The sequence below is a fragment of the Macrotis lagotis genome, chromosome 6 (genome assembly GCF_037893015.1).
Source record: "Macrotis lagotis isolate mMagLag1 chromosome 6, bilby.v1.9.chrom.fasta, whole genome shotgun sequence".
Classification (NCBI taxonomy): domain Eukaryota; kingdom Metazoa; phylum Chordata; class Mammalia; order Peramelemorphia; family Peramelidae; genus Macrotis; species Macrotis lagotis.
Genome location: NC_133663.1, coordinates 79,385,311 through 79,409,838, shown reverse-complemented (window position 1 = coordinate 79,409,838; position 24,528 = coordinate 79,385,311). Strand labels below are relative to the sequence as shown.

At 32.5% G+C, this 24,528-nt stretch overlaps 1 protein-coding gene and 1 long non-coding RNA gene across 15 annotated transcripts in view; one reads left to right on the top strand and one right to left on the bottom strand.

The window, feature by feature from the left end:
• Positions 1 to 24,528, top strand: part of MAP2 (microtubule associated protein 2) — a 344,929-nt gene that overhangs the window by 267,722 nt on the left and 52,679 nt on the right. For 11 of the 12 annotated variants that reach the window (XM_074191477.1, XM_074191481.1, XM_074191479.1 and 8 more), the window contains 2 exons: positions 12,856 to 12,969; positions 16,020 to 16,097. In XM_074191477.1, coding sequence (XP_074047578.1) covers positions 12,856 to 12,969; positions 16,020 to 16,097 — 192 coding nt within the window. The remainder of the gene's footprint in view (positions 1 to 12,855; positions 12,970 to 16,019; positions 16,098 to 24,528) is intronic. The other variant, XM_074191482.1, reaches the window with a different exon arrangement.
• LOC141490997 (uncharacterized) overlaps positions 8,207 to 24,528 on the bottom strand; it is a 35,586-nt gene continuing 19,264 nt past the window's right edge. For 2 of the 3 annotated variants that reach the window (XR_012469417.1, XR_012469419.1), the window contains exons 3-7: positions 24,036 to 24,169; positions 22,217 to 22,252; positions 16,805 to 16,859; positions 12,756 to 12,908; positions 8,207 to 8,405 (exon numbers count right to left, since the gene is read on the bottom strand). This is a non-coding gene — a long non-coding RNA (uncharacterized LOC141490997). The remainder of the gene's footprint in view (positions 8,406 to 12,755; positions 12,909 to 16,804; positions 16,860 to 22,216; positions 22,253 to 24,035; positions 24,170 to 24,528) is intronic. The other variant, XR_012469418.1, reaches the window with a different exon arrangement.

The following is a 24,528-nucleotide window of genomic DNA, read 5'->3' as shown; positions in this document are numbered from 1 at the left end:
AAAAATAATTCCCTTATACTTATCCTACTATTTAAAATAAAAGGAAAAATACTTTTCATTATTAAACAAGTTTTGAAAAATCTGCAGTATCTATTTCTTCTCACATTAGTACCTTAAATCCTCGTGTAAACATAAAATACAACTTGTAGTTATGTAAATAACGCATTGAAAAGAAGGAATAGCTCTCACTTCTGGTAGAACTTTATTGACACTAAGGTATTGACAGTGAATAGAAAGCTATTTATTAACAAATTAAATGAATAAAGGTATAATTCAGATGATCTGTATATATTTCCTGTGAATCTTAATCTCATATGGGAAATATGGCAAAAACTTTAGTTCAAAGAGAACATAAATGTACTATTTTTAAAAGAGAATACATTTTAAAGCTGTTTCAAAGGGGAAAGTCTTTATTGTGAAGAAAGTAGCAAAATAACATTATTGAGAAGAAATTAAATTCGGATTAGATAAATTAGTCTTAGACACCTATATAAAAAAGATACCCAAGATTCCATACTACCCATTTAATTGTTTTAGTCATTAGATTCTCAGTAAATATTGAATACCCAATTTTTTCCCATGCAGCTTATTCTTTCTCTTTACAAGTTGGTCATGTAACTGAATAATTATCCATATTTTAAGTCAAATTATTTGACTATAGTACCATGTCATTTCATCAAATATAAAGTCTTGCTTTTTTTTGTCTTTGTATACTTGAAAGCAGGCCATGTATAATCCATAAAGAATGTGAATTGATCGGTTATATAAGAAAAGCAAGGAATAAGAAATGGATAGTTTGAGTGTAGCCCTGTCACTCTCATAATAATAAAATACCCACAAGATGGCTTTCATCACTTTGGGGATATAGTCTAAGAGGACTTAAGAAAGGACATGGACAAGAGATACACAGTAGGAAAAACCCATGAGATTTTTACCTGCACTTTTGAAGAGAATACCCAGATCCATGAGATCATTGAAGTGCCAAAAGACATTAAGAAAGTTAAATGGCAATTTAAAATATGCTAATATTTTTCATACAGTAAATAGCAATTTTTACTTTTATTCCTAAATAAGTAATTCATAAATCAGGCTTGTCTATCACTAAATTTGAGATAGAGTGATTGAAGTATTAAGGGATCTTCTTAAGTTATTCGGTCCTTACCTCATAAAAATGTAATTTTGAAGAGTCAAGTATATTTTATGGTTTTTGTTAGTCTTGACTTCTCATTCCACTTGGAATCAATAATTTAGAAGCCAACTGAAGCTTTTCTAACTGAACTGCCTAATAATAGTAATAACTAAGATTTATTTATCATTTTACCTATATTAATTCCTCACAACAGCCCTTCTAGGTAGTTTTACTATGGATATTATTATATATTATTATATATTATATTATATTATATTATATTATATTATATTATATTATATTATATTATATTATATTATATTATATTATATTATATTATATTATATTATATTATATTATATTATATTATATTATATTATATTATATTATATTATAATTATATTATATTATATTATATTATATAGACAACATGTTCCAGGGCCAAAGAACCTGCAATTGAGACCTTGGTCTTCTAGTTTTCAAGTCCAGTGATGTATCTGCTATACTATGTTTCCAGTGGTTAGCCCATTGCTTAGCACATAGTAGATACTTAATAAATGCTTAATGAATGAATATTAATTGTCTAATTCTCCAAGAAGGGGAAGTTTTAAAATAATTCCTCCAAGTTATATTTCCTTCTGGAAAGTTAAGAAGACTAATTGAAATTCATTAAAATTTAGCAAGAAGTAGTGATATCATTGCCAGTTTTAAGTATAAATTCTTCTCTCTCCTTTATTACTTTAGAGAAGAAAAAATGTGATATAAAAATAAAATTTCTATCTTTTTTCCAATCTCGGGGAAAAATTCCACATTAACAAATGTTAATTTTATTTCTCTAATCAAAGAATTGTTTTAAAAATGCATTTCCTGGGGGCCAGCTAGGTGATTTAGTGAATAGAACACAGGCCCTGGAGTCAGGAAGACCTGAGTTCAAGTCTCAAACATTTAGCTGTGTGATCTTGGGCAAGTCACTTCACTTTTGCCAGTTAATATATTCTCTGCAACTTATATTTAGTCTTAGAGGCTACAAAGTAGAGAATTGCCTTGAATACTCCAAAATTTATATACTTGCCTAGGATTATATTGTCAGAATGTGTCAAAGGCAGGACTTGAATCTAGGTTTCAGGGCTAGTTCTCTATTCACTCATCCCTGTTTATTCTTTATAATTAAATAATAGGATTTATTAGTTACAATAGAGTATGGTAAAAATGAATTGTCAAAGAGGCTTTTGTATTTTTTATTATTGACTTTCTCTAAGTAAAGGAACTTCTGCTTCACTTTGTGAAGATTTTTAAAAATCTTATTTCCCATAAGAAATTTCTGTTTTAATTGAGGATCAAAAGAATCACTTTCATTCTAGATAGTATTTGGCATTGAAAAGGTGAACTTTTATACATACCTTTACTTTTTGCCTACAAATCCAAAAAAAATTGAAATATTAGCAAATCTTTTACAGCTTTAATTAATGGAAATTATCACACAAGGTCCTTTCCAACTGAAAGATCCTTCAGCTGTCAGTCACTTCTACTTAATAGTAGTGTGACCTCTACTAGTAATTACATATATTTATTTAGACCTTTTCTAAGAAATATTCTTCAGTCTTTCTAGTGGTACATGGTTTCATTAGTGTGGTTGCTTCTCCAATATCAATCTCAATATCTCTGGTCTTTAATAGACATTCTTTGTGATTGTGATCAAATACTATCACTTGGTGTCCATCCTTCTGGTGATGAGATAACAGATTCTCACGTGCTCTTCAGGCTGAGACTCAAACCTTTGCATCTTGATAGAATCATGAAAATATCCTTCAGGAATCATGATTACCTTCATGTTATGAACAGGAAGCCAAGGAGGGATCTATACAACATCACTCTAGTGAAGGCAATCAGAGTAGATAATATAATAGCCTTGGAGTCAGAAAGACTGAGGTTTCAAATACTATTTGTGATTCTTATAAGCTGTGGGACCCTGGGCAAGTCACTCAACCTCAGTTTCTCATCATTAACAGGGGGGGGTATAATAGCTATAGCCCTCATCTTGAAGGGTTGTTGTGGGAATCAAACAAAATTATGTTTGAAAAGCATTTTGCAAACTTAAAGCACTACCTAAATGATGTTGTGTTTCCTACTACTATCATTCTTGTCACCAATAGTGTTATTACTGCTGCTGCTACCAGGGCTATTGCTATTCCATCAGAAGAAGTGCTGCACTCTCTCGGGTAGTACTAACTAAGGAACTAGGCTTTGTTATAGATCTAGTCCTCTTATAATCTCTATCTTTCTGACCATTATTTTGTTCAAATTCAAAACTGGAAGATATCACAGAGGAAAAGCATTAAAATGAAAGAATATAAACTAATCTTCCTCCAAAGCTAGGTACACCTCATTCAGAATCCCCAAGCCCCCTCAATTTTTAACTCTCATTAGACTGTAACTCAAATCCCAGACCATCCACCTATATGAATATCCATGCAGAAGTTATGAACAGAAGTCAATAGATGGCAAAGGCCATCAACACTGTTGGAAAAATGGAAAAATACATAACCCCTACCTCTCTACTAATTTCCTTAAAAATAAAAATTTATATGTTGTTTATCTCTATACCCTCTGTTGTATCTAATACTGCAACTTGCACAAAGTAGCCACTCAGTAAATATTCGTTGAATGAACAAATTGATATCTGATTGATCCTGGGACAAAAACTTATTTTCTAGAAAAGAGAAAAACACATGTTGACTATACACCCTTTCTCTTCCATTTCACTAATAGTAAGCTAGTTACTTAGAAAAAATTTTATTTTTGACAAGGTCATGTGATTTCCCAACAATATCTATGTTTTTCTTCCACCCCAACCTAAAATATCAACCAAAGATTTAAATATTGCCAGTCAATGGAATTTCTAATGTACCAGAATAGTATATCTGTTAATCAGACTACATCATGTCGTATCAGTTAACCAGAAAAAGAAACATGCATTCCTATTTTCAACAGTAAATGTCCTTGGAAAAAAGTTAATGGACCAAACTCTTCATTTTATACTGGATATACATATATCCTTTTATAATTAATAGGAGTCTGGCCTGAGGAGAGACCATAGAATCTGGTACATTTTATAAATTTTTTAATGCAGAAGTCCCAAGAGAAAGCAAAAGGCAAGCTGGTTCTTCAGTTTCCTTCATTACCAGTTCATTGTGAGGAAACAAGCTTCATAGGAACCACTTATTTTTCAAATTAACCAGGGATAAGAGCTAAGAACTTTTCGTATTTCCTTGTTTTTAGAATTAATCAAGGGCATTTATTTAGCAAAGAACTGTACACTAAACAGTACTTTCGTTGTTGACAAGTTTCCATGTCGGCAGCAATTAGCATTGGTTTCCTAGGTAACCATTCTCTACCCTACTGAGAGAAACCTTTTCTTGACAGGAGCATTCTGTCTGAAAATGTTTTGTTTTCCTTGTTTCATAAGCTTATGGTAGACTTGCTTTATTTTATTTCTTTTCACATAGCATTATTAAACCTTCCCCCCCCCAAACATAGCAAAATTGTTGGCTTTTCTATTCCATCTGGTTGTATTTACTGTCATTGTACCTTGCCTCTCATCTTTTAACCACAACCTACAAGAAATCAGCATAAACACCCTCTCGGGAATATGCCAAGTTTCTTTGGATTTCTCATTCTGAATCTAATTAGTAGAATTGTGAATATTCAAGCAATCACAGCTGGTCTTGATGATAACCTAAAGGTTACACATGGGGAAAAAAAGTTCTTTGTATGCCCAAGATGGCCTCACATACTTTGAATCAATGAATATCAGAGCTGGAAAGGATCTTAGAGTTTATCTAACCAAATATTTCATTTCTTCATCTAACATAGGAGTAAACTGAGGCTGTAAAAAGTAAAATGACATACTCATTTTATGTTACTCTTATAAGTCAGCTGTAATTTTCCACTGCTACTGGGAGAGTTCCAAATCTGATGTTTTCATTGCCAGGGGATAGTGGGGAGCAAGTTTGATAGAATTATATGGTAAAGCAAAAAATATCTGTTTGGTATCACAGGGCTATTTCACTAGGGTTCTAATACAATATTAGAACGGATTGAAAATGCTCACTGAAGTAGTGAAGAAAAAGCCATAATGATGGAAGAATCTAGCAACTTGAAATAGTAATAGATATCTAGGCAGTTTGGTGCTTCAGGACCATTGCAGGAAATACATTATGTGCATTTTAGAGCATTACAGTTGAAATAAATTGAATGGCAGTAGCTGGAGATAGTAGAATACTGATGAAATAATTCTTCAGTGAATAGTTCATTACTGAAGTGACAGGGAGTTCTTGGTAGGTCAAATATGTCCCTACATAATGTATTATTAAAAGCCCCATACATTGCAAGATGAAATAACCTAAATGATGATTGTCTCCAAAATATAAGACAAAAAGGTTATTTTTTGATAGGAAATATCTTTGTAGCCAAGTTCATATCTTGTTGATAGAAGTAATATGATACGGATAAGAAAACATTGCCTGTTATAGTTTGACCCAGCTTTTCAGAAATCTCTGTGTCCTTTGGATACTTTCTTCATTCACCTATGTAGTGTTGTTGTTGATGTTCATTTGTTTTAGTTGTGTTTGATTATTTGTGAACCCATTTGGGGTATGCTTGGCAAAGATACTAGAGTAGTTTGCCATTTCCTTCTCTAATTCATTTTACAGATGAGGAAACTGAGACAAATATGATTCAATGACCTGCCCAGGATCGCACAGTAAATATCTGAGGCAGGATTTGAATTCAGGAAGATGAATCTTTCCATCTCTAAACCCAGGGCTCTATCCACTTTGCCACTTAGCTGCCCTTCCTATGTAATAGAATAGATAATATTTTGTCACCTTGTTTCTCCTTTGCTATGTCACCAAGAAAACAATCTTTCATGAACTGAATCTCGCATTTTAAAATACAAATTCATATATATCACACTTAAAGGAAAAATGCAGATAGATTAGAACATGATCTGAAGTCAACCAGCACTTACTTAACTCTATTACCTAGCAGGTACTAAGTTCTGGAAAACAAAGAGAGAAAATCATGGTCCCAACACTTAAGAAGGTTGTAGTATAATAGAGATCTAGAGAAGGAAGAGAATGACTCAAGGATGGAAAGGATTGTTGAACCCACAAGTCCGAAATCAGCTAGTGGAAGTATATTTTAAGGGAAAAAGGAAAATTATTCTATATAACAACAAAAAAAAAATAGAACTAAGAGCACTGGGTGGAGATTGCAAAGAAGCAAATGGTGCAGTGGATCTAGCGTTGGCTCTTGAGTCAGGAAGACCTGAGTTCTTTAATCCAGTCTTAGACACTTACAGACTGTGTGACCTTGGAGAAGTCACTTGACCTCTATCTGCCTCAATTTCCTCAACTGTAAAATGAAGATGTTAATAGTACTTTCTTCCTAGGGTGGTTGTGAGAATCAAAAGAGATAATTAATTGTAAAGTGCTTAGCACATAGTAAGCACTATATAAAAATGTCAAGTATTATTATTATCATTATTAAACAAGTTACCTATAAGTGAAATGAACTGATCCTTCTGTTAATGGGTTCCCCATAACTTCATAGATGATTGTAAAAAATTGTTGATAAAAATTGTTCTTAGTTCAGTATAGGTAGGTCAAAATATCCTCTGTGGTCTCTAGTTCTTGGATTCTGTGATTCTATTAAAGAGTCCATTGAGTACCACTTTCCAGAACTCTGAACTTCCACCTTATAACTTCTATATGTCATTATTCAGTTTGTTATTTAACTTATCCTTAGGGAGTAGCTCTTCACTGTTTGCAAAAATCAGTAAAGGGAGGCAGAAATGCTCCTTATGTCTTCTTCTTTGAGTTTCTACCACCACCACTATTTTTAGAATTGGAAATATTTTGTGAATTACAATATTTAGAATCGGAAGAGTCAAAAGCATTTTGGAAAATTAAATAGTTGAAAATAGAATGAGGTAGAGGAAGGCAGCTTATATAACTTACAGTATGGGAGATCTGTTTGAAGAACTAATGAGGTTAACACAATAAGTATATATGGTTTCAACAGGACTTGATCCCGGTTCTTCACACTTCCAAGACTGATCCTCTAACTGCTGTATAATGTTGCCTCTTAAGAGTATAATTTAACTATTCAGCTCTGTCATTCTCTGTATCATGGAGGTCAGCATTATCTATTTCTTTATATCTTTGAAAAAAATGACCTTTTTTCTTCTGAAAACTTCAAGGTTCAGAAATTATTAGCAGACATTAGCCTTAAATCTCCACAGGGCGAGAAGAGGAAGGACGAAAGGAAATCTCAGCCATTGTAATTGTTCTCACAGAGATGTTACCTGGTTCTAAATCTTGGAAAACCATAATCCTCATGGTAGGCACAAATGAACCACCACCTCTAGAGTTAACCACACAGAGAGAGAGAGAGAGAGAGAGAGAGAGAGAGAGAGAGAGAGAGAGTACAAAAGGGATCTAATCCAAAAAAGATCAGTCAATTTTATGGCAAATGCAAGAATAACAATGAATAGCCCTACTATTACACTGATGACTACTTAAAGTAAGAAGTCCTCTCTAAGACAAAGGGTCTTTGGGTTTCTCTTTGGCAATCTGGTGAAGTCTTACAGACCCTTTCTTTGACTAGTATTTATAAATGCATAAAATATATATTATAATATATATAATATATATAAATGCATAAAATATACAGTCTTACAAAGGAAACAAATTATATTGAAATACATTTATCTGTGGCAGCTAGGTGGTGCAGTGGATAGATCACTGACCCTGGTGTCAGAAGGAACTGAGTTGAAATCTGGCCTCAGAAAATAATTACCTAGCTGTGTGACTTTGGGCAAATCACTTAACCCCATTGTCTTGCCAAAAAAAAAAAGAAATATAATTATCAAAATATTTTTTAAATTCACAAACCTAGTTAGGAACTTCTGATTTAGGGGGAAAAACTTCCAGAATGTTGGTGGCTCCTTTAGAACTTGTAGAACAGCATGGACATTACATAAGATGAGAAGGCTTTAATTGAATCAGTCAATCTCTAAGCATTTATTAAATGATAACTATACTAGCAACTATTGTAAACACTAGGAATACAAATTCAGTAGCAGGACAATCCCCATCCTCAAACTATTTATATTCTTCAAAGATCAGTGAGATCCCAGGAATGGTAAGTTCATATATAAATAATCGTCATTTCTCTTTTCTATGTATAGCCTCCTTTCAGTAGAGAGTAGCACCTGAAGAGAGAGAATACAAAAGAGAAGATGGGTCAAAGGCAAACTTCCTGCTGTCCCTCCCATTACAATGCTTCTGTTTTCTTATGTCAAGATTGATAACCATGATTTGCAGGTGCCATATAGTAAAAGAAAAATCCCAAAGCCTCAGAATCCAAAGTTAGTCTTACTGGTATAGGACAGTATCAAGGAATGCTGTGGTCTGGCCTCCAATTCCAAAAGTTTTACAAAATGCCTACTATGTGGATAAACCAGCTAAAATGATTACCAGTGACCAGTATAACAGTATACTCCACATGTGCCTATTATGTGCAGAACAGATAATTTTGATAAGACATAAGTACCAGACCCCCTTGGGTTAATTCTTGGTTTCTCTTCTTACTGGTTTCTCATTGTTATTTATTCAAGACAGAAGAGTCTGGGGAAGATGTTACAGGCAGACAATAAGAGAATTGACTGGAGACTAAATTTGGCAAGAAGAAAATACAAGCCCATAATTAAAACAAACAAAAACTACTTCAATTGTCAGATTTCCAAGTTCGAATTTTATGAATCTCTTTCCCCTGGTTTTGTTTTGTATATTTGTCATTACCCTTTCCTGAACTTTAACTGAACCATGACTAAAAGCCCAAGTTCCTGTAGCCATTGTCTAAAGACATCAAATTCACAGTAGCTCCCATATTTATAGTATCCATTACGATGAGGCTCTCTCTTCTTTTTTGTCCTGGTGACTGAGTTTTCTCTGTCACAAAAATATCTATCCAGGGGAAACTCCAGAATCAACTTGCTAAAATTTCCTAAAACAAATTCTGGGAGATCTTTTTTTTTATTTACTCTGATTAAAATTTTATACCCTGTTTCAAATTATAATAAGTTTCTGAAAACTATATTCCTGATGGGGGAAAAAAAGGATGATTTCTTTAGAAAGTAGTCAGCCTTCACCTTACAGTTACCTTTGCTAGTAGGTGAGGTCAAGATCTATAAATATAATTGTATACTCCAGAAGGCAATGATCAGGATTCTGGAAAACTTGTCCTGCCCTCATGACACTTAAAGTCCAGGGAGAGAAAGAGGGCAAATTTCTTTCTGACTCTAAATTAATTATAGCTCTTCTTCCCTAACTCCCCAACTTTCAACATATTTCCTAAATGTGGAGCTCTTGGGAGACTTGGCTTTTGTTTTCATTTTTGAAATTACCTAAAATTAAATGTAATTTCACTTTTGGGCAAACTATCTAGATCCCTAACTTATGAGACATGGCAATATTTTACCAATTATTTCAGACTTCACTTTTTAGGACTGTGTCTGATTATATTTGTTCTTAAAACTCTCAAAAATGCACTACAAGCATTTAAAAATCCAAAACAATGCCTCTATAACCATGTAGAAATATGGTTTCATTGGTATAAAGAATTCTAACAGAAAAACTCCATTTATGATGCACATTAGCACCTTTTTTATAAATGATAATCTTTTGTTTTTGCAAGTAAATTTTGAGTAATAAATCTAGGATAAAGTTAACACTTCAACTTTGACCAAAACTTTATTAGGAAGCAATATTCTTTTGACCTGAGCTTCTCTATACATGCACACTGATACATTATTTCTGTGGGTTCAAGTCCCTGTTCTGATATTTAGCAGGGTGACCTTAGCAATTGGTCACATCACTCTCTTGGAAAATATTTCTCTACTTTAAAATGAGGAGGTTGGACTAGATCACCACCAGGGCCTTACTAGATCTCACAATCTGTGTCTATGGCATTTTTCCTATTCATTATTTTTAAGAATTTTGTTTGGTTTGGTTTGGTGAAGCAATTGAGGTTAAATGAGTTACAAAAGGTCACACAGCTAGTAAATGTCAAATGTCTGAGGTCATATTTGAACTCATATCCTCCTGACTTTAGGGGTGGTGTTCTATCCACCATGCCACCTAATTACCTACCAGAATGTTGGATAAGAAATTGAATAGAAATGGAGCCTTGGGGGCGGCTAGGTGGCAAAGTGGATAGAGCCCATTAAAAACTTAACATATCCCTTTAAAAGAAATGAATCAATCTTATTCCTGTAGCACAAGTGATAAAAGACATCATATCCCTTCTTTGGGGAAAGAAATGGAGAACAATAATTAGGTAATATTTATATTGTTAATTGTCACTTCATGTTTGCTTAACTATTGTTCATTGTTGTAAGGGAGAATTCAATGAGATTTGCCATATGGGGAAATGACTATGGGTATAAAAAAAAAGTATTTGAAGCATCCTACTTTCCTGTACCTTCATTGACTATGAGTGAATATTAACCACATAACTGAATTTCTCCACATATATGATGTTGAAGTCATCCTTAACCCTTCTTTCTCCTTTGCCTCTCATTTGTAATATTACCAAGTCTTGTCAATCCTACCCCCAATTATACATTTTGTCTCCATGTTCTACTCGCTACTCATATAGCCGCCATGCTAGTTCAAGCTCTCATGCTTCTTACTTTGGCTTTTGCAAAAGCTTCCTAATTGTCATGCCAGCCTTCAGTCTCTCCCTCTCCAGTTCATCCTTCACACAGTTTCAAAGGTGATACTCCAAAAGCACATTCTTGCTCAAGAAGTTCTGATGATTCTTGCCTTCGTAAAAATACAGATTCCTCTGATTGATTTTCAAAGATCTTCACAATTGGTTCCATCCATTTAAATTTTCATTGTCTTGCCATGCATTGAATGCACACTTTCCTCAACTCTGCCTAATAGAAAGAATCTTTATCTTCTTCAAAAATCATCTCAATTATTACCTTCTACAAGAAGTCTTACCTGATTCCACCCTCACCCTGGTTGTTCTTTATGTCTTTCCCCCAAAATTGTATTTATATGTTTTAAGCTTACTGTCCTTTGCATATGTTGTTTCCTCTAATAGAATATAAACTCTTTTAGGACAGAGATGGTTCAATAATTAAATTTATATAATCTTTATATTTAATTTTTATGTCCCTCGTGCCAAACACAGTACCAAACACAAATAATAATCTCTTATTAAATGCTTCTCAGTTGTAAACTTTTGCCTTTCAGCCTTGGTTTTGCAGTACAATATACATCTGGTGACTGAATAATCTCTAAATTAATTATGTTAATAGCCAATAAAATAAATAGGCATATCCTAACTCAACTTAGTTTGATTATACTTTCCTGTGACCAATGCCCTATTCAAGTTATGCAATATCTGTCACCAGTTATGGCTATAATGAGGTGAAATATCAAATAGAAAAAAAGTCATCAATTCAGCTCCTTTAAAATCTGATAGACCAAATATAGGTGAATATGCAATATGAACATATAATATATATATATATATTCATAAAGTATAGTTCTTTATGAATTTTAAAATTTCATGTAGTTTTCCTCCTTGTAGGCCTACTGTGGTGGTATTTTACAAATGTGAGGAAGTCATACTATGAACACTCTTCTGATATTTCTAGGATGGTCTCTCTAGTCAGGCTTTCCATGAATTTACTTTTAATTCTTTAATACTTTTACTTCAAGAACCCCTCACTCAAAACCTTCTCTCACAGTATGAGGGTAAACCTAGGTTCAAGACAGTCTAATAGGTATGCCAGAAGAACACAAACTTTGCATGGTCCTATAAAAACTTCTCATAGTTGGGTATCATTTCTTCAAGAACCTTTCACTCAAATCTTCCTACTGTTATATAAAGGTAAGCCTGATTTCATCAAGGCTCAAAACCTATGTCATAAAAACAAGCTCTGGAAATATCTATTCTTCTCCCATCTACCTAGGAGAGGAACTGTTTGTAGAAATGAACTTTAGTTTGTCCCTAGAAGCTGAAGATAAGAGATTATAATGTACTTAATATTTTTTAATGATAGTTATTTGTATGTATGTATTTTTCAATTTCCTATGCTGAGGCATATACTGAATGATGTCAGATTTAGGATGAAGGTTTTTGAAATCCCCTCAGTTCTCTACCACAATAGATTTTGTATATAGAAAGCAGCCAATAGTTGTTGAAATAAATCGAATTAAAGTCAAATACAATGAGTAAGTCTTTGATGTTACTTGCATCATTTTATTTTTGCCTGGCTTACTATTCTTTAAATCTTTCTTATTTGCTTACACATGGAGTTTTTTAGGGTGGCTAGGTGGCACAGTGGATAAAGCACCAGCCCTAGAGTCAGGAGTACCTGGGTTCAAATCCAATCTCAGACACTTAATAATGACCTAGCTGTGTGGCCTTGGGCAAGCCACTTAACCCCATTTGCCTTGCAAAAATCTAAAAAAAAATAGTTTAGAATAAACTTTTTTTACATTTTTTTTATTTAGGTTGGAGAAAGGAAGTTTAGAAAACTTACCTTCTAGTGATATTTCCCCTTTTTTCCACCCAGTTTTCATTGCATTGATAAAAATGATTTTTATCCTCTCTGCTTCTCCTTTTGCCACTGTTTATTTCAGAGGAAGTATCTGCAAGGATAGTCCAAGTAGTAACTGCGGAAGCTGTGGCAGTCCTGAAATGTGAACAAGAGAAAGAAGCGCAGCATAAAGAGCAACCTTCAGGATTCCCTATAGGTAAATCCAGGAGCTTGCTAGGATAATCTGTACTTCCTGTCTCTATCTGGTTTTTAATCAGTATCAGTTCTACTTCATAGGGGTGGCTAAGGTTGCTGGGATAGGTTAGACCTTAGTCCATCTTTTATAAGCAGGAAGTTCTAAATATGCCAAGTGCCCTTTGGGGTAGACAAGTGTGGAGTTTCTAGTCTAATCAATTCTCCCAGTTCTTTCATCCACTTAGAACTAGGTCAATTAGAGAAAAATATTGCTCAATAAGTAAAGAACCATATTATAACCACATAGCTTTAAAAATAAAGAAAAAGTTCTTCCCCTTTTTTCTTACCTCCAATTAACTGGTTAACAAGTGTTGGTTTCATCACTCCCATATCTCTCCTTCTTTTCATCTCTATTTCAATTGCTATGATTCAGTATAAGCCCTTATTATCCACATCCTAGACTATTTCAGTAGTATCCTAATTTAGTATTTTAGGATTAAGTGTTGGAAGGACTTTAGAGGTCATCTAATTGATTCCACTCCTTATCTTATAAATGGGACAACTAAGTTGCCCCATTCTCCTCTCTTATCTGTGTTTTAGAGGGCTACCAAGCTCTTCTTCCTGACGCAGAGATCCAATCTTATGTCCTTTACTCAAATAAACAAACTCTTTAGTGGCTTCCTATGGTCTGTCAAGTAAAATTCAAACTTCTTTGTCCCTCAAGGCTCTCTACCCACTGGTAATACCATTTCAACCTTCCTGCTCCCTTGTATGCAAGTGAACTAGACTATTCTTTGATTCTTGAACCTACCCTTTTACCTTTCCCTTGAGTATCCAACCTCTGAAGTCCACTTCCAGGAATACTTATGCTAAAAGGCCACTATCTCAACCTTCACACAACTTTGGCTTGGACTTTGTGCATTATTTTGTATTACAGTTTTCTATGTTTGTACATTATGCCCATACTAAGCTTTAGGCCGAATGAAGGTAGGAAATTCATTTTATCTAACTCCAGTCTCCTTTCCAATTAACATTTTTCTTTCCACAGTAGATCTTTAAAAAAAAAAAAAATATATATATATATATATATTATATATATATATATAATTCAATTGAATTGAATTAAAAATGCCATCATCTTGGCTTATCATTTCCCTTTGCCTAGAAGAATTATTGAAAATATAATTCCAATCGCAATGACAAAATGTCATATATTTATAGTGCTTTTCCTGCAGCAGCATTGCAAGGTAGGTAGTATATTATTATCTCCATTTTACAGATGAGAAAACTAAGGATTAGAAAGATAAACCAATTTGTTTAGGATCACACACCTAGAAAGAAGTAAAAAACAAGATCACAAATTGAAAAATCACAAAATCTTAGTCAGAAGGAAGCTCATTAGCCATCTAACCTAGTGGAATATGGAAGGAATCTTTTGGAGCTAAAACATCTAATTCTAGTACCTAATTCTCTGTTTGGTGTTCTTTATACTATACCAGTCATATTCCTGGCTACATTCTCTTAAAACAATTATACACTAAAGTCATGTCCAAAACTATTTTAGAACAAGCAGCAGCAGCTCTCCTTCCGCTCTCTGTGAGGAAGATGATTTTCTGTCTCATACTTATAAGCAATCTTAAATTGCATCCTTGTTTTAGTTTTATAGCAGTGAACTATTTATACTATTGCTATCAAAATCTTTGTTTATCTTCATTTAAAAAGGTACTTAGATTATATATTCCTTGGATCAAAGATACTTTAGGGAATTGCAAGGGTGGGATTTGGGAACAATTGATTTTCATGACTGGAGGGTCCTGAAGACACATAAAATGTAGTGGGGTGGGGAAGAGAAAAACAGATATAATAAACTGAAAGATAAGTATACCTGATCCTCTGCACATCTCTACTAAAGATATTTGTTGCATTAAAAGTTTGAATTTCCTTTTCTAGCCAAACCCTAACACTTAGGGTTTAGGGTTTTTATCTGCACAACTTCAACTCTTTATCTTCAATTTTATGATAGAAATAAAATAGTATACTCTAGTAAATTATATATAAAATGTTAGATTTTCCTTGAATGATACAATAGCATTGAAGCCCTAAAGTTTGTGTACACACACACACACACACACACACACACACACACACACACACACACACAGATAATGACTTTGACTTATTGATAGGCACATAGTTTTTATAGAAAGTCTAATTAATGTTTTGACTTTTTTATTTGATTTTTATTAAAAACCAAGAGGTCCAAAGGATTAAGTAAATATTTTTCAGTAGTCATAGTTGATTTCAACATGAAATGGAAATTCATAATATATTTTAAATGGATAGATTCTGCTGCTGATCATGGGCAGTATTTATTTCCTTTGCAAAGCCTTTATACCAAACCTGAGGATCATAAAGATGAGAATTTTAAAGAGAAAATAAATACTTTTATTTAACTGAGCAAAATAAGATTTTTTATACCTCCAATAGGATTCATAATTTTCTATAGTGTCAAGGTCACAGGATAGGCAGATATTTTCATTAACATTCTTCTTTCCTCCAAGGGTGTTTGTGGGTTTTTATCTGCCCCAAATTGTTTTAGAATATTGACATATACTGTGTTTTTATGTAAGTGGATAAAAATCCTTCCATGCTTTAACAACCCTCTAAAATCTTTACTGAAACTTTTTATCATGTACTTTAAAATATTAGCAGTCAAAAAAAGAGTGAGGCAAAGAGTCCCATCTTTGCTCTTCAGTTCAAATCCAAAGTCATCTTAATGTGCAAGTTTGGATACAATCTATAAGAATAAGGAATAAATATTTTACCAATAAAATCATTATCAATAGAGACTTGCTCATTTATTTTGCTGTTTACATATTTTTAGAAGAAAATTAGTGTTTTGCTGTTATTGAAGTTTTAAAAAAATATTTCTAACATTATACTTTTTAATCCATTAATTATACTTTACTTTTATATCTTTCCTTGAATTGACTAGAAAACCCTCATTAAAATTGGTATGATGTGAATATTTATGAATTGCTTAATCCCATTTCTCCATTATTCCATCTCTAGCAGTTGAAGAGTCTGCTAATCTGCCTCCCTCTCCACCTCCATCACCAGCCTCTGAACAGACTGGAACAGTGGAGGAAGGTAAGCACACAAGAGTCTTTTGGGGACATAGTCCTCAGATAAAGGGGAATCAAGCTCCAATTCATAAAGTATTGTTAGATAGACTTCCTTTGGCTCTTACCTCCCCCTCCCATCTTGCCTTAGCTTTAAAAGGATATTATATATTTCAAGTAACTTAGAATTAGTCAAAAAATATCCATTGTGTAAATTTCATTTGACTGAAAAAAATCAGAAATCAGAGCTTATGGTAAACAAAAAAAAGAAAAAATAACTTTTGCCTTTAAAGAGCTTGAAAAATATAACTGTAATAATACTATATTCTTCTTACAGCAAGAGCAATTGAGATTTTTAATGGTTCCTAAATAGCATCAGGAATGACTTTAACATGTTCATAAGTAAATTATGCAATGTAAGGGATCTGACAAGTTTATCAGAGAGACATATGCAACCCTGAGAAAATGTTAGCCAGGACTGAAAATGACAAATTCAGAGCCAAGAAACAGGTTTTCATCCCTAGCAGGACACCTTCCAGAACCTAGTTCTTGGAATCTGAAGAGTTCAGTTCACCAAACATTCAATGAAGTATTATAATAATAATAATAATAATTATTATTATTATTATTATGCTATTTAAGCTTTTTTCTCCACTGTGATAAACTAGGATACTGCCTTGATGTAAAATCCTTTCACTCTCAATTGAAAAGCATTGTTTAAGGCCAAGATATTACCATTTGCCCTTTATTGCTTGAAGTGTCCATTTAAAGTGCTTCCATTCATTTGATGCTAAAATAAAAGAGCAGAATTAAATTATAGATTGTTACATCTCAACAATGAATTGATTTAGTGTGTGACATATTCATCTGTATATGAAAATGACACACTAAATTCATCCTAATTTTTTAATTCATTTTTATTTTGCTCTCCACCTTTCCATTTCTTTCTTCCACTTTGATCATTTTAGCTATTTCCTGCAGATAAGCATTGATATTAATATATCTTTATCTATATATAATACTTATATTAGTATGTGAAATCAAATACATCTGATTATGCTTCTAAAAAATTTGTTATTATAGATACAGAACAATTCTGAGACAATTTTACACCAAATCTATTTTAAATATATTTTATAAGATCATAGATTGGAAGGGACTTTAAAATATATATTAACACAAGGAGACTGAAGTCTAAAAAGGTTAATTCTCTCTAAAAATGTTGCCTGACTTATCTAAGCTTGCGTAAATAATGAGACAGAGCCAAAATTCAATAATAGGTCAGATTCTTTGACTCAGATACATCTCCACTACATCATAATGTTAAATAGTTTGATTTTATATAGATATATATATATATATATATATATATCTGTCCCTCATAAGTGTATGCATCTCTATATAAATATTAGAAAGAGCTCTTGACACAGAGATCTTTCTGTATATGGAGACTCCATAGTTTCTATACTTTCTATGCTATATTTCTGTACTATACTAAATTTCTATACTATAAATTATCTAGGTAATACAAATATACCAACTAGTTTAAGATGAAATTATTTTAAGAAAGTCAGTCATTTGTTAACTTCCATTTTATTTCAGTTCTTAGTGAATTTGGGTGGTTTCTTCTCCTCTAAAAAAATCAAGCAGCATGCTGTAGTGGACAAAGAATTGATTTTGGAGTCAAGAATCGATGCATGGGTCCTACCTCTGATATAACCTGGTCATGTGACCCTCTGTGAGGCATCTGCCCATAAATTACAGCCAAAATGGTTGCTGATCTGCACTGGTAGAGGGAACTTTTTCATTTGGAATTCTCTACACCAGTGAAATCTCAGACCAGATACAAAATAATCTATGAGTTTTTGAACTTTATGTCAAACAAAATTATTCAGGAACCTTTTATTTGCAGTACTTACAATATGGTAAGTACTAAGCATACAAGACAATAATGAAACAGAGCTTTCCCTCAAGGAGTTTATATTCTTATGGTCTACTCTAAAAGGAATAAAAAGTATTTTATATTAAGTTGCATTCATCTCTTAAGTGACTAGTTAATCCTCTTAACTCAAAGATATAGATACTGAGCAGTTGAGTGTCCAATAAGGATATAAAATGTCATAGCTTTAACAAGCTCTGACTTCCATTTTCTATCAGGAATGTATTCAGTGACCAGGGGTATCTATTCACAATTTGGGATTGTGAAGGACAGTCACCCCTTGGAATTTTGCATAGTGATCTTGTATCTACATTATGGAGAAAATTCAACCCTGGAAATTAAAAACAATTAAAACATGAACAAAACATGGTTTGACTTTATACCCTTTCATTGAAACATTTAAAGTTATCACTTTTCTAGAATAATTCCTGTCTCTTTACTTCCAGGAGTTGGGTTCAATATCTTGTGTTATGGTAGCTTATTGTAGGGGAGGGGGAAGCTGAAATAAGATCATTTGACTTTTCATAGTATTTAACTTGAAGATATAATTGGGAAGAACATTAGATTTGAAAAGAAGGGAAAAAACCCTCGTGCTTGCACTCCTGACTGCTACTTATTTACTAACTGGGTGTCTTGATTAGCAAATTATTGTGCTATTCTAAGCCTTAGTTTCCTTCCTTATAAAATGAGTGAGTCATAGATGATTATCAAGGTCTAACTCCTATGAAACATCAAAGTCATTTTACTATCCATGTTTTTAGAACCAACTTTTAGTTTTTGGAGATTTGGTTCTGATTTTCATTGTTAAAAAAAATAAATGAAATTATGTCAAGAACCAATACCTTGCTTCTAAAATGAGAGAAGTTTCTTGGTTACCAGCACACAAAGAAGCAATTTTAAAAGTCAACCCATATCCATTTTTCCCCATTCCATCTTACTTTGCATAATTGAAATTGATTGGCATTTAAAGTTAAGAAATTATTTCAGAAACTAAACAGGCAAATTATAACTTTGGCAGAGGGTCTGGATAACAGGCACTCCTACTCCTGGTTGCCACAGCTGTGTAATAGGTGTGTGGAGTTACGAGATAAAAATTGACTAGGGGCAAGCTTGTGAAATAACCAGTTACATTTTTAAACAAGCAGTTTTATTTGTTAAATAACTAAAATAAATTTACTACTACTAGTAGTCAGCCTTTTTTTAAAAAAGATAGTTGATTGGTTACATTTACTGGAGTATTTCTGTATCTTTCTAAAGTTTATTTGTATAGGAAAAGTCAGTCTAAACTACAGTGGCATTTATTAATGAGTGTCAGAGTAGAAAAAAAGATGAGATTTTTTTTTCCCTTGAAGATGGGTTTGTAATCATGTCCAAGCAATCCATACCTGTGATTCTAACCCAAGTAACAAAGTGGCCACAACATAATCCAATACTTCAAAACAGGAGTAAGGGTCCCCTTAATTCTGTATGGAACCAAGAGTTATCATGGGTTAAAGATGTGTGACTTTGTACTAATTGTGGTAGGTTGATTTTTTGTTTTGTTTAATTTTGTTTTTGATAATTTCCCCCCCCCCAAGAGGGAACCATAGAAGGTACCATTAAAATAATTATTTAAGGTTGTTGATTAATCTTATTTGCTAATGTATTATCATAATTAATCTTACATTTCTCTGTATCTATTCTCTGAGCCACTTGCAAAGATTGTGACCTAATCATCAAACAAACAAAATCCATAGAAATCTGGGTTTATAAGAAAACCCAGACAAACTTATGATTACTAGTAGCCCTATTTCACTAAACTACCTATTTTTCAAATAAGCTGATTTCCTTTTTACCTCTGCTCTCATGACTGGCCTTGACATTTGGTCTACATTCCTGAAGAAAGTGAAAGACCAGTACAGTAACCACTGTTCAGTCAAGATCAGAATTAGGGTTTTTCTCTGTCCTCTCTTTTTCAAAAATTTTAAAATGTTAAGACTATAATTGTTCTGTGTTCTTTTGGAGAGGATGCATCATTTCTATCATGAAGACAGTTTTCCTTCTCAAGTCAGACTATGGTGGCAAACACAGATGATGTGTAACTGAAAAGTTTACAAGTTTTTCAAGATTGAAAGGACTGGGGGGCGGCTAGGTGGCGCAGTGGATAAAGCACCGGCCCTGGGGTCAGGAGTACCTGGGTTCAAATCCAGTCTCAGACACATAATAATTACCTAGCTGTGTGGCCTTGGTCAAGCCACTTAACCCCAATGCCTTGAAAAAAAAAAATTAAAAAAAAGAAAGGACTGACTGGTAATTGTACCAGAGGCAGTTTCCTTCAGCTCTGGGTTTCATAGCACTGCCCTAAACTTCTTGGAAATTTAATCCCTTTACATTCACTGAAAATACCAGAAAATGGATTCTTGGAAAAGTGTCAGATCATTTTAACCAAGAGAACTATAATCAACGTACTGTGATAGGTGTTAGGAATTTAAAAAAAAAAAGCAATGAATAAAACAATCCCTCCCAGCAAAGAACCCACATCCTAATTAGCTACAAAATAAATTTAAAGACAATACATTAAAATAGTTAACTGAAACATAATTTAGGAAGCAGAGCCCTAGGTGGACAGGCCATCTGGTATGGTTGAAAACATTGAATATTTTGTAAAATAGCAGAAATACAAACTGGAAATAATACTTTCAAAGTATAATTTCATAGCATGACCAAAATTTTACATTAAGAAAAATTTCAGAGGAATTAATTTCATTAATTAAAACACAAGTTTTAATTTTGAAAATTCATATTTATGTAAAAATGAACTTTTTAAATACAAAATTTAGTGAGATCTAGCTCATATTAACCAAGACCAGTATTTCATAGGTCAGGATATCTTATAGTAAAGCTCTGACATAATGCATTCCTCCATATTCCATTGCAAATGAAAAGCAATTTCATGTGTGACTTAGCAAATGAGGAGAAAGGAAGTTAACTAAGCATTTGCTGGAGAATAAATACTGATGTTGCCTTCTAACACTGGTCTTGAAGTCATGCAACATTGGATAGGGACTGGTGAAACTCACCTCCAAAACTCTATCACTTTATCTGCTTCATAACAAATGGTATACCCTTGTGGGGTTCTAGTGAGTTTAGATTTTGAGATCATTGATGGAATATAACTCATACATTGAGGCTGGTTAAATAGACATACTTGAGGCTCTTGGAAATTCAAAAGAGACTTGAAATATGAATAATCAATAATACCAGGCAGGAGTCCATTGGATTCTTCTAGGCATTCTTTTTGATGTTGCCAGACTTCAAGACAACAAAGAACTGAGAAGCAGCAACTTTTCAAAGAGAACTCTTTTTAAAAAAAATTTTATTTAACTTTTCATTCTGAGTGCGAAGAAAAGGTTTTTGAAAATATGAAACTATGTTTCTTTGAAAATTTGCAGATCTAAGACAAAGTTCTGGGTTGTTGCCAAGTTATTGCAACTTCATAAAAGGGCAATAGGGAACAGGCCCAAATCTCTGGAAGAGCAACAAGTCAGATGAATGAATCATTGCCTTGAAGCTGCCATTTCTGAGACTTTAGGTCTTTTTAGTTTCAGCTTCATTTTCCAAGAAATTGGTGTTGAAAGAAAATCACAAAATATGTATTTCTGAATCCATCCCTTCTGTTGCACTTGCTTAGAATAATGAAAAATGTTTTTTAAATGATTAATAGCCTCATTAGTAACCACAAATTATTGGTTGCTGTGCAATGGGTCAAGACAGTATCCACAATTCAATCAAGTGTTAGAGATTTTTTGTAAGCCAATTTTTCTCTTTGACTAAGAAGTCATTTAAAATAACAAAGGCAAAAACCTAAAATTAAAATTTAATATATATAATACATATTTAAAATAAACTTATGATATAATAGTATAATACAATTAATATTATAGATTATAATATAAATTCAAATATAAAATTAGATGTTTAATTTTATATTTTTGTCTGTTCTATATTAGAGTAAAATAGAAAAAAGTAAAGGCTTAAATCTTTAAGCCTTAAGTATTATATAAATGTCAGTTATTATTATTATTATTGCTATTATTATTATTAGGGTTATTGTTGCTATTAAATGGTTAAAAGAAGTTCTAAACCTCTATTCTAAAACAATACCCTTGAAATCATCCATTAATAAAGTGCTTTAAGGGTTAACAAATGCTATAGAAAAATTTTCTCACCATTGCATCTGCTTCTCTCTTATTTTCATCACTTGGCTGTGGAAAATAAATTATCACTCTGAAATTAAATATGTTATATTATAGAAAAAAATTATGTGATTCTCAGTGCTAAATATCTAATGGAAATTAAATTTGTAGACATATCCTTTAGCTTTTTTTTCTAAGTTTACACTAATAGGTATGAAATTTATTTTTGATCCCAATAAGAAAGGAAATATTGCCCAGCTCAGCCAGTAACTTGCACAAAGGAAGTATAAACCAGTTGTAATATGGAAAAACTATTGAATTTTCAGTCCCGGGACCTAAGTTCAAATTGTGATTCCATTATAGACTGATAGGAACTTTTCCAAATTTTAAGATCTTCCTTTGTAAAATGAAAGATACAAAAAAATATATTTTTAAGGTTCTTTAAAGAGAAAGGAAAACAGAACAAAACAGAATCTGTAATGCCTGATAGTATAATATACTATCAGTACTACAAGTCTTATTCATTTTTCTTCATGGAAATTCAGTATTTAAAAAATTTGAATGCTTTTCAGTCCCTAATTATACTAAGGCATAGAAATGTTTTCAGATTGATAAATTTAGATATTTCTACATATGGATCAGAAAGTCTAAGGAGGAAATTGGAGCTAAGATACCTAATTACATCAAACTCAAGACAGTCTTTGTGAATGAGTGATTCTAAATAAGAATGAGTAAATGAGGCAATATGTTAAAGAAATATTACATTAAAACACAAAGATACAGACAGATGTATGTACATAGTCACTTATAGTAGTTTGAATACTTTGTCAATTCCTTGTCCCTTTTTCAGTTGAGGTTACATACAATTTGGGTACATTGTGATTCCTTTCAAGAAGAATGGACATCAAGAATATAATAAATGGCTTGATAGAAATTTTGGGAACATTCTAAATTATTTAATCATTTGTCAAATAAAAAAGTAAATATACTTTCTCATAGAATAAATATTTAAAACTATTATCTTAAAATATCTGTAAACATTGATATTAAAAAAAAAAGAAGTTTGTATATACTATCAATATAATGTCCTTGGACAATATAAATGTCCAAAGTAAGTTCCAGTTCCAAAATTTTATTAATGTTAGATTTTTTAATAGACTATAAAAAGAAATATAGAGCTGAATTTTCACTATCATCTTAAAAAACCATTTTCAGTAATATGCCTCTTTTTGCATAATTTCAGTTTGAATTCAATCAGTTTTGGAAGGAGATGGAAAAACTCTTTAAAGGAAAATACAAATTCTATTCAATGAATGATTGTCTCTCTCTCCCTCTCTAATTTCAATAACCCCACAAAGTCAACTTTCCAGAGGGTATATATATATATACATATATATATATATGTATATATATATATATATACATATATATATATATATGAAATGTCCAATGTCCTTATGATCCTCAATTCTCTGGAAAAATATTTCCTCCCCCCCCCCAGTCCCATGGGATGACCAGAGTCCTTATAGCCCTTTAAAAGTAATGAGTGAGTTAAATGTGAGAATTTATTTATACATTTTTACATTGTCCTATTCAAATTTAAGACTATATAAATATATAGCCTTTATTTCTTTGGGAAACAAATGCATGCTTTCAGTATATACTTGAAAAGCTATCTGATATGTTTTAAAATTCTTCAAGTATAAAGTTTATGGATTTTTTGCCCATTTGAAATTAGATCCATACCCAAGCATTATTCAAGAAATTGTTATCAGGGTGAGAGCTTTATTTTCCTTTTTTGCTTCTACTCAATGCAGTTTTCTGGTCAGTCAATACTTTATTAAGTACTTACCACACTAGGCTAAGTTCTGCAGATGTTAAGAAAGGCAAAAATGGGAACTGAAGAGAGATTTTGTGACTATCTTCATGTTTTTCTGCTTTATCTAATGGATTCTTAAAACATAACATCCAGCTGATTTCTACAAGCTATAAAATATAGGAATTGTTAGTTTTATAACAATATGTAAAGTAAAGCATTAACTGGAAGCCAACTAACTAGAATCCTTGAATGATTTTTTTTTTCTTAATTACTGACTACTCTCAGGATAAGAAACAAATCCCAAGAAAGCAAGTTTATAGCAGAGAGGTGTTTAGAAATACCAGTTCCCAGGGATCAGCGCAGATTCAATCACATCTTTTCTACTATCTGATTCTAACAGTCATGTACAATGAGGATAAATGGCCAACTAATGTCATCAAGGCACAGCAGTTATCCAAGAAAAATTTCATCATATGCTCTGGTCCCTCCTTATTGAGGCAAGAATGGAGACTGATATACTCAGAAT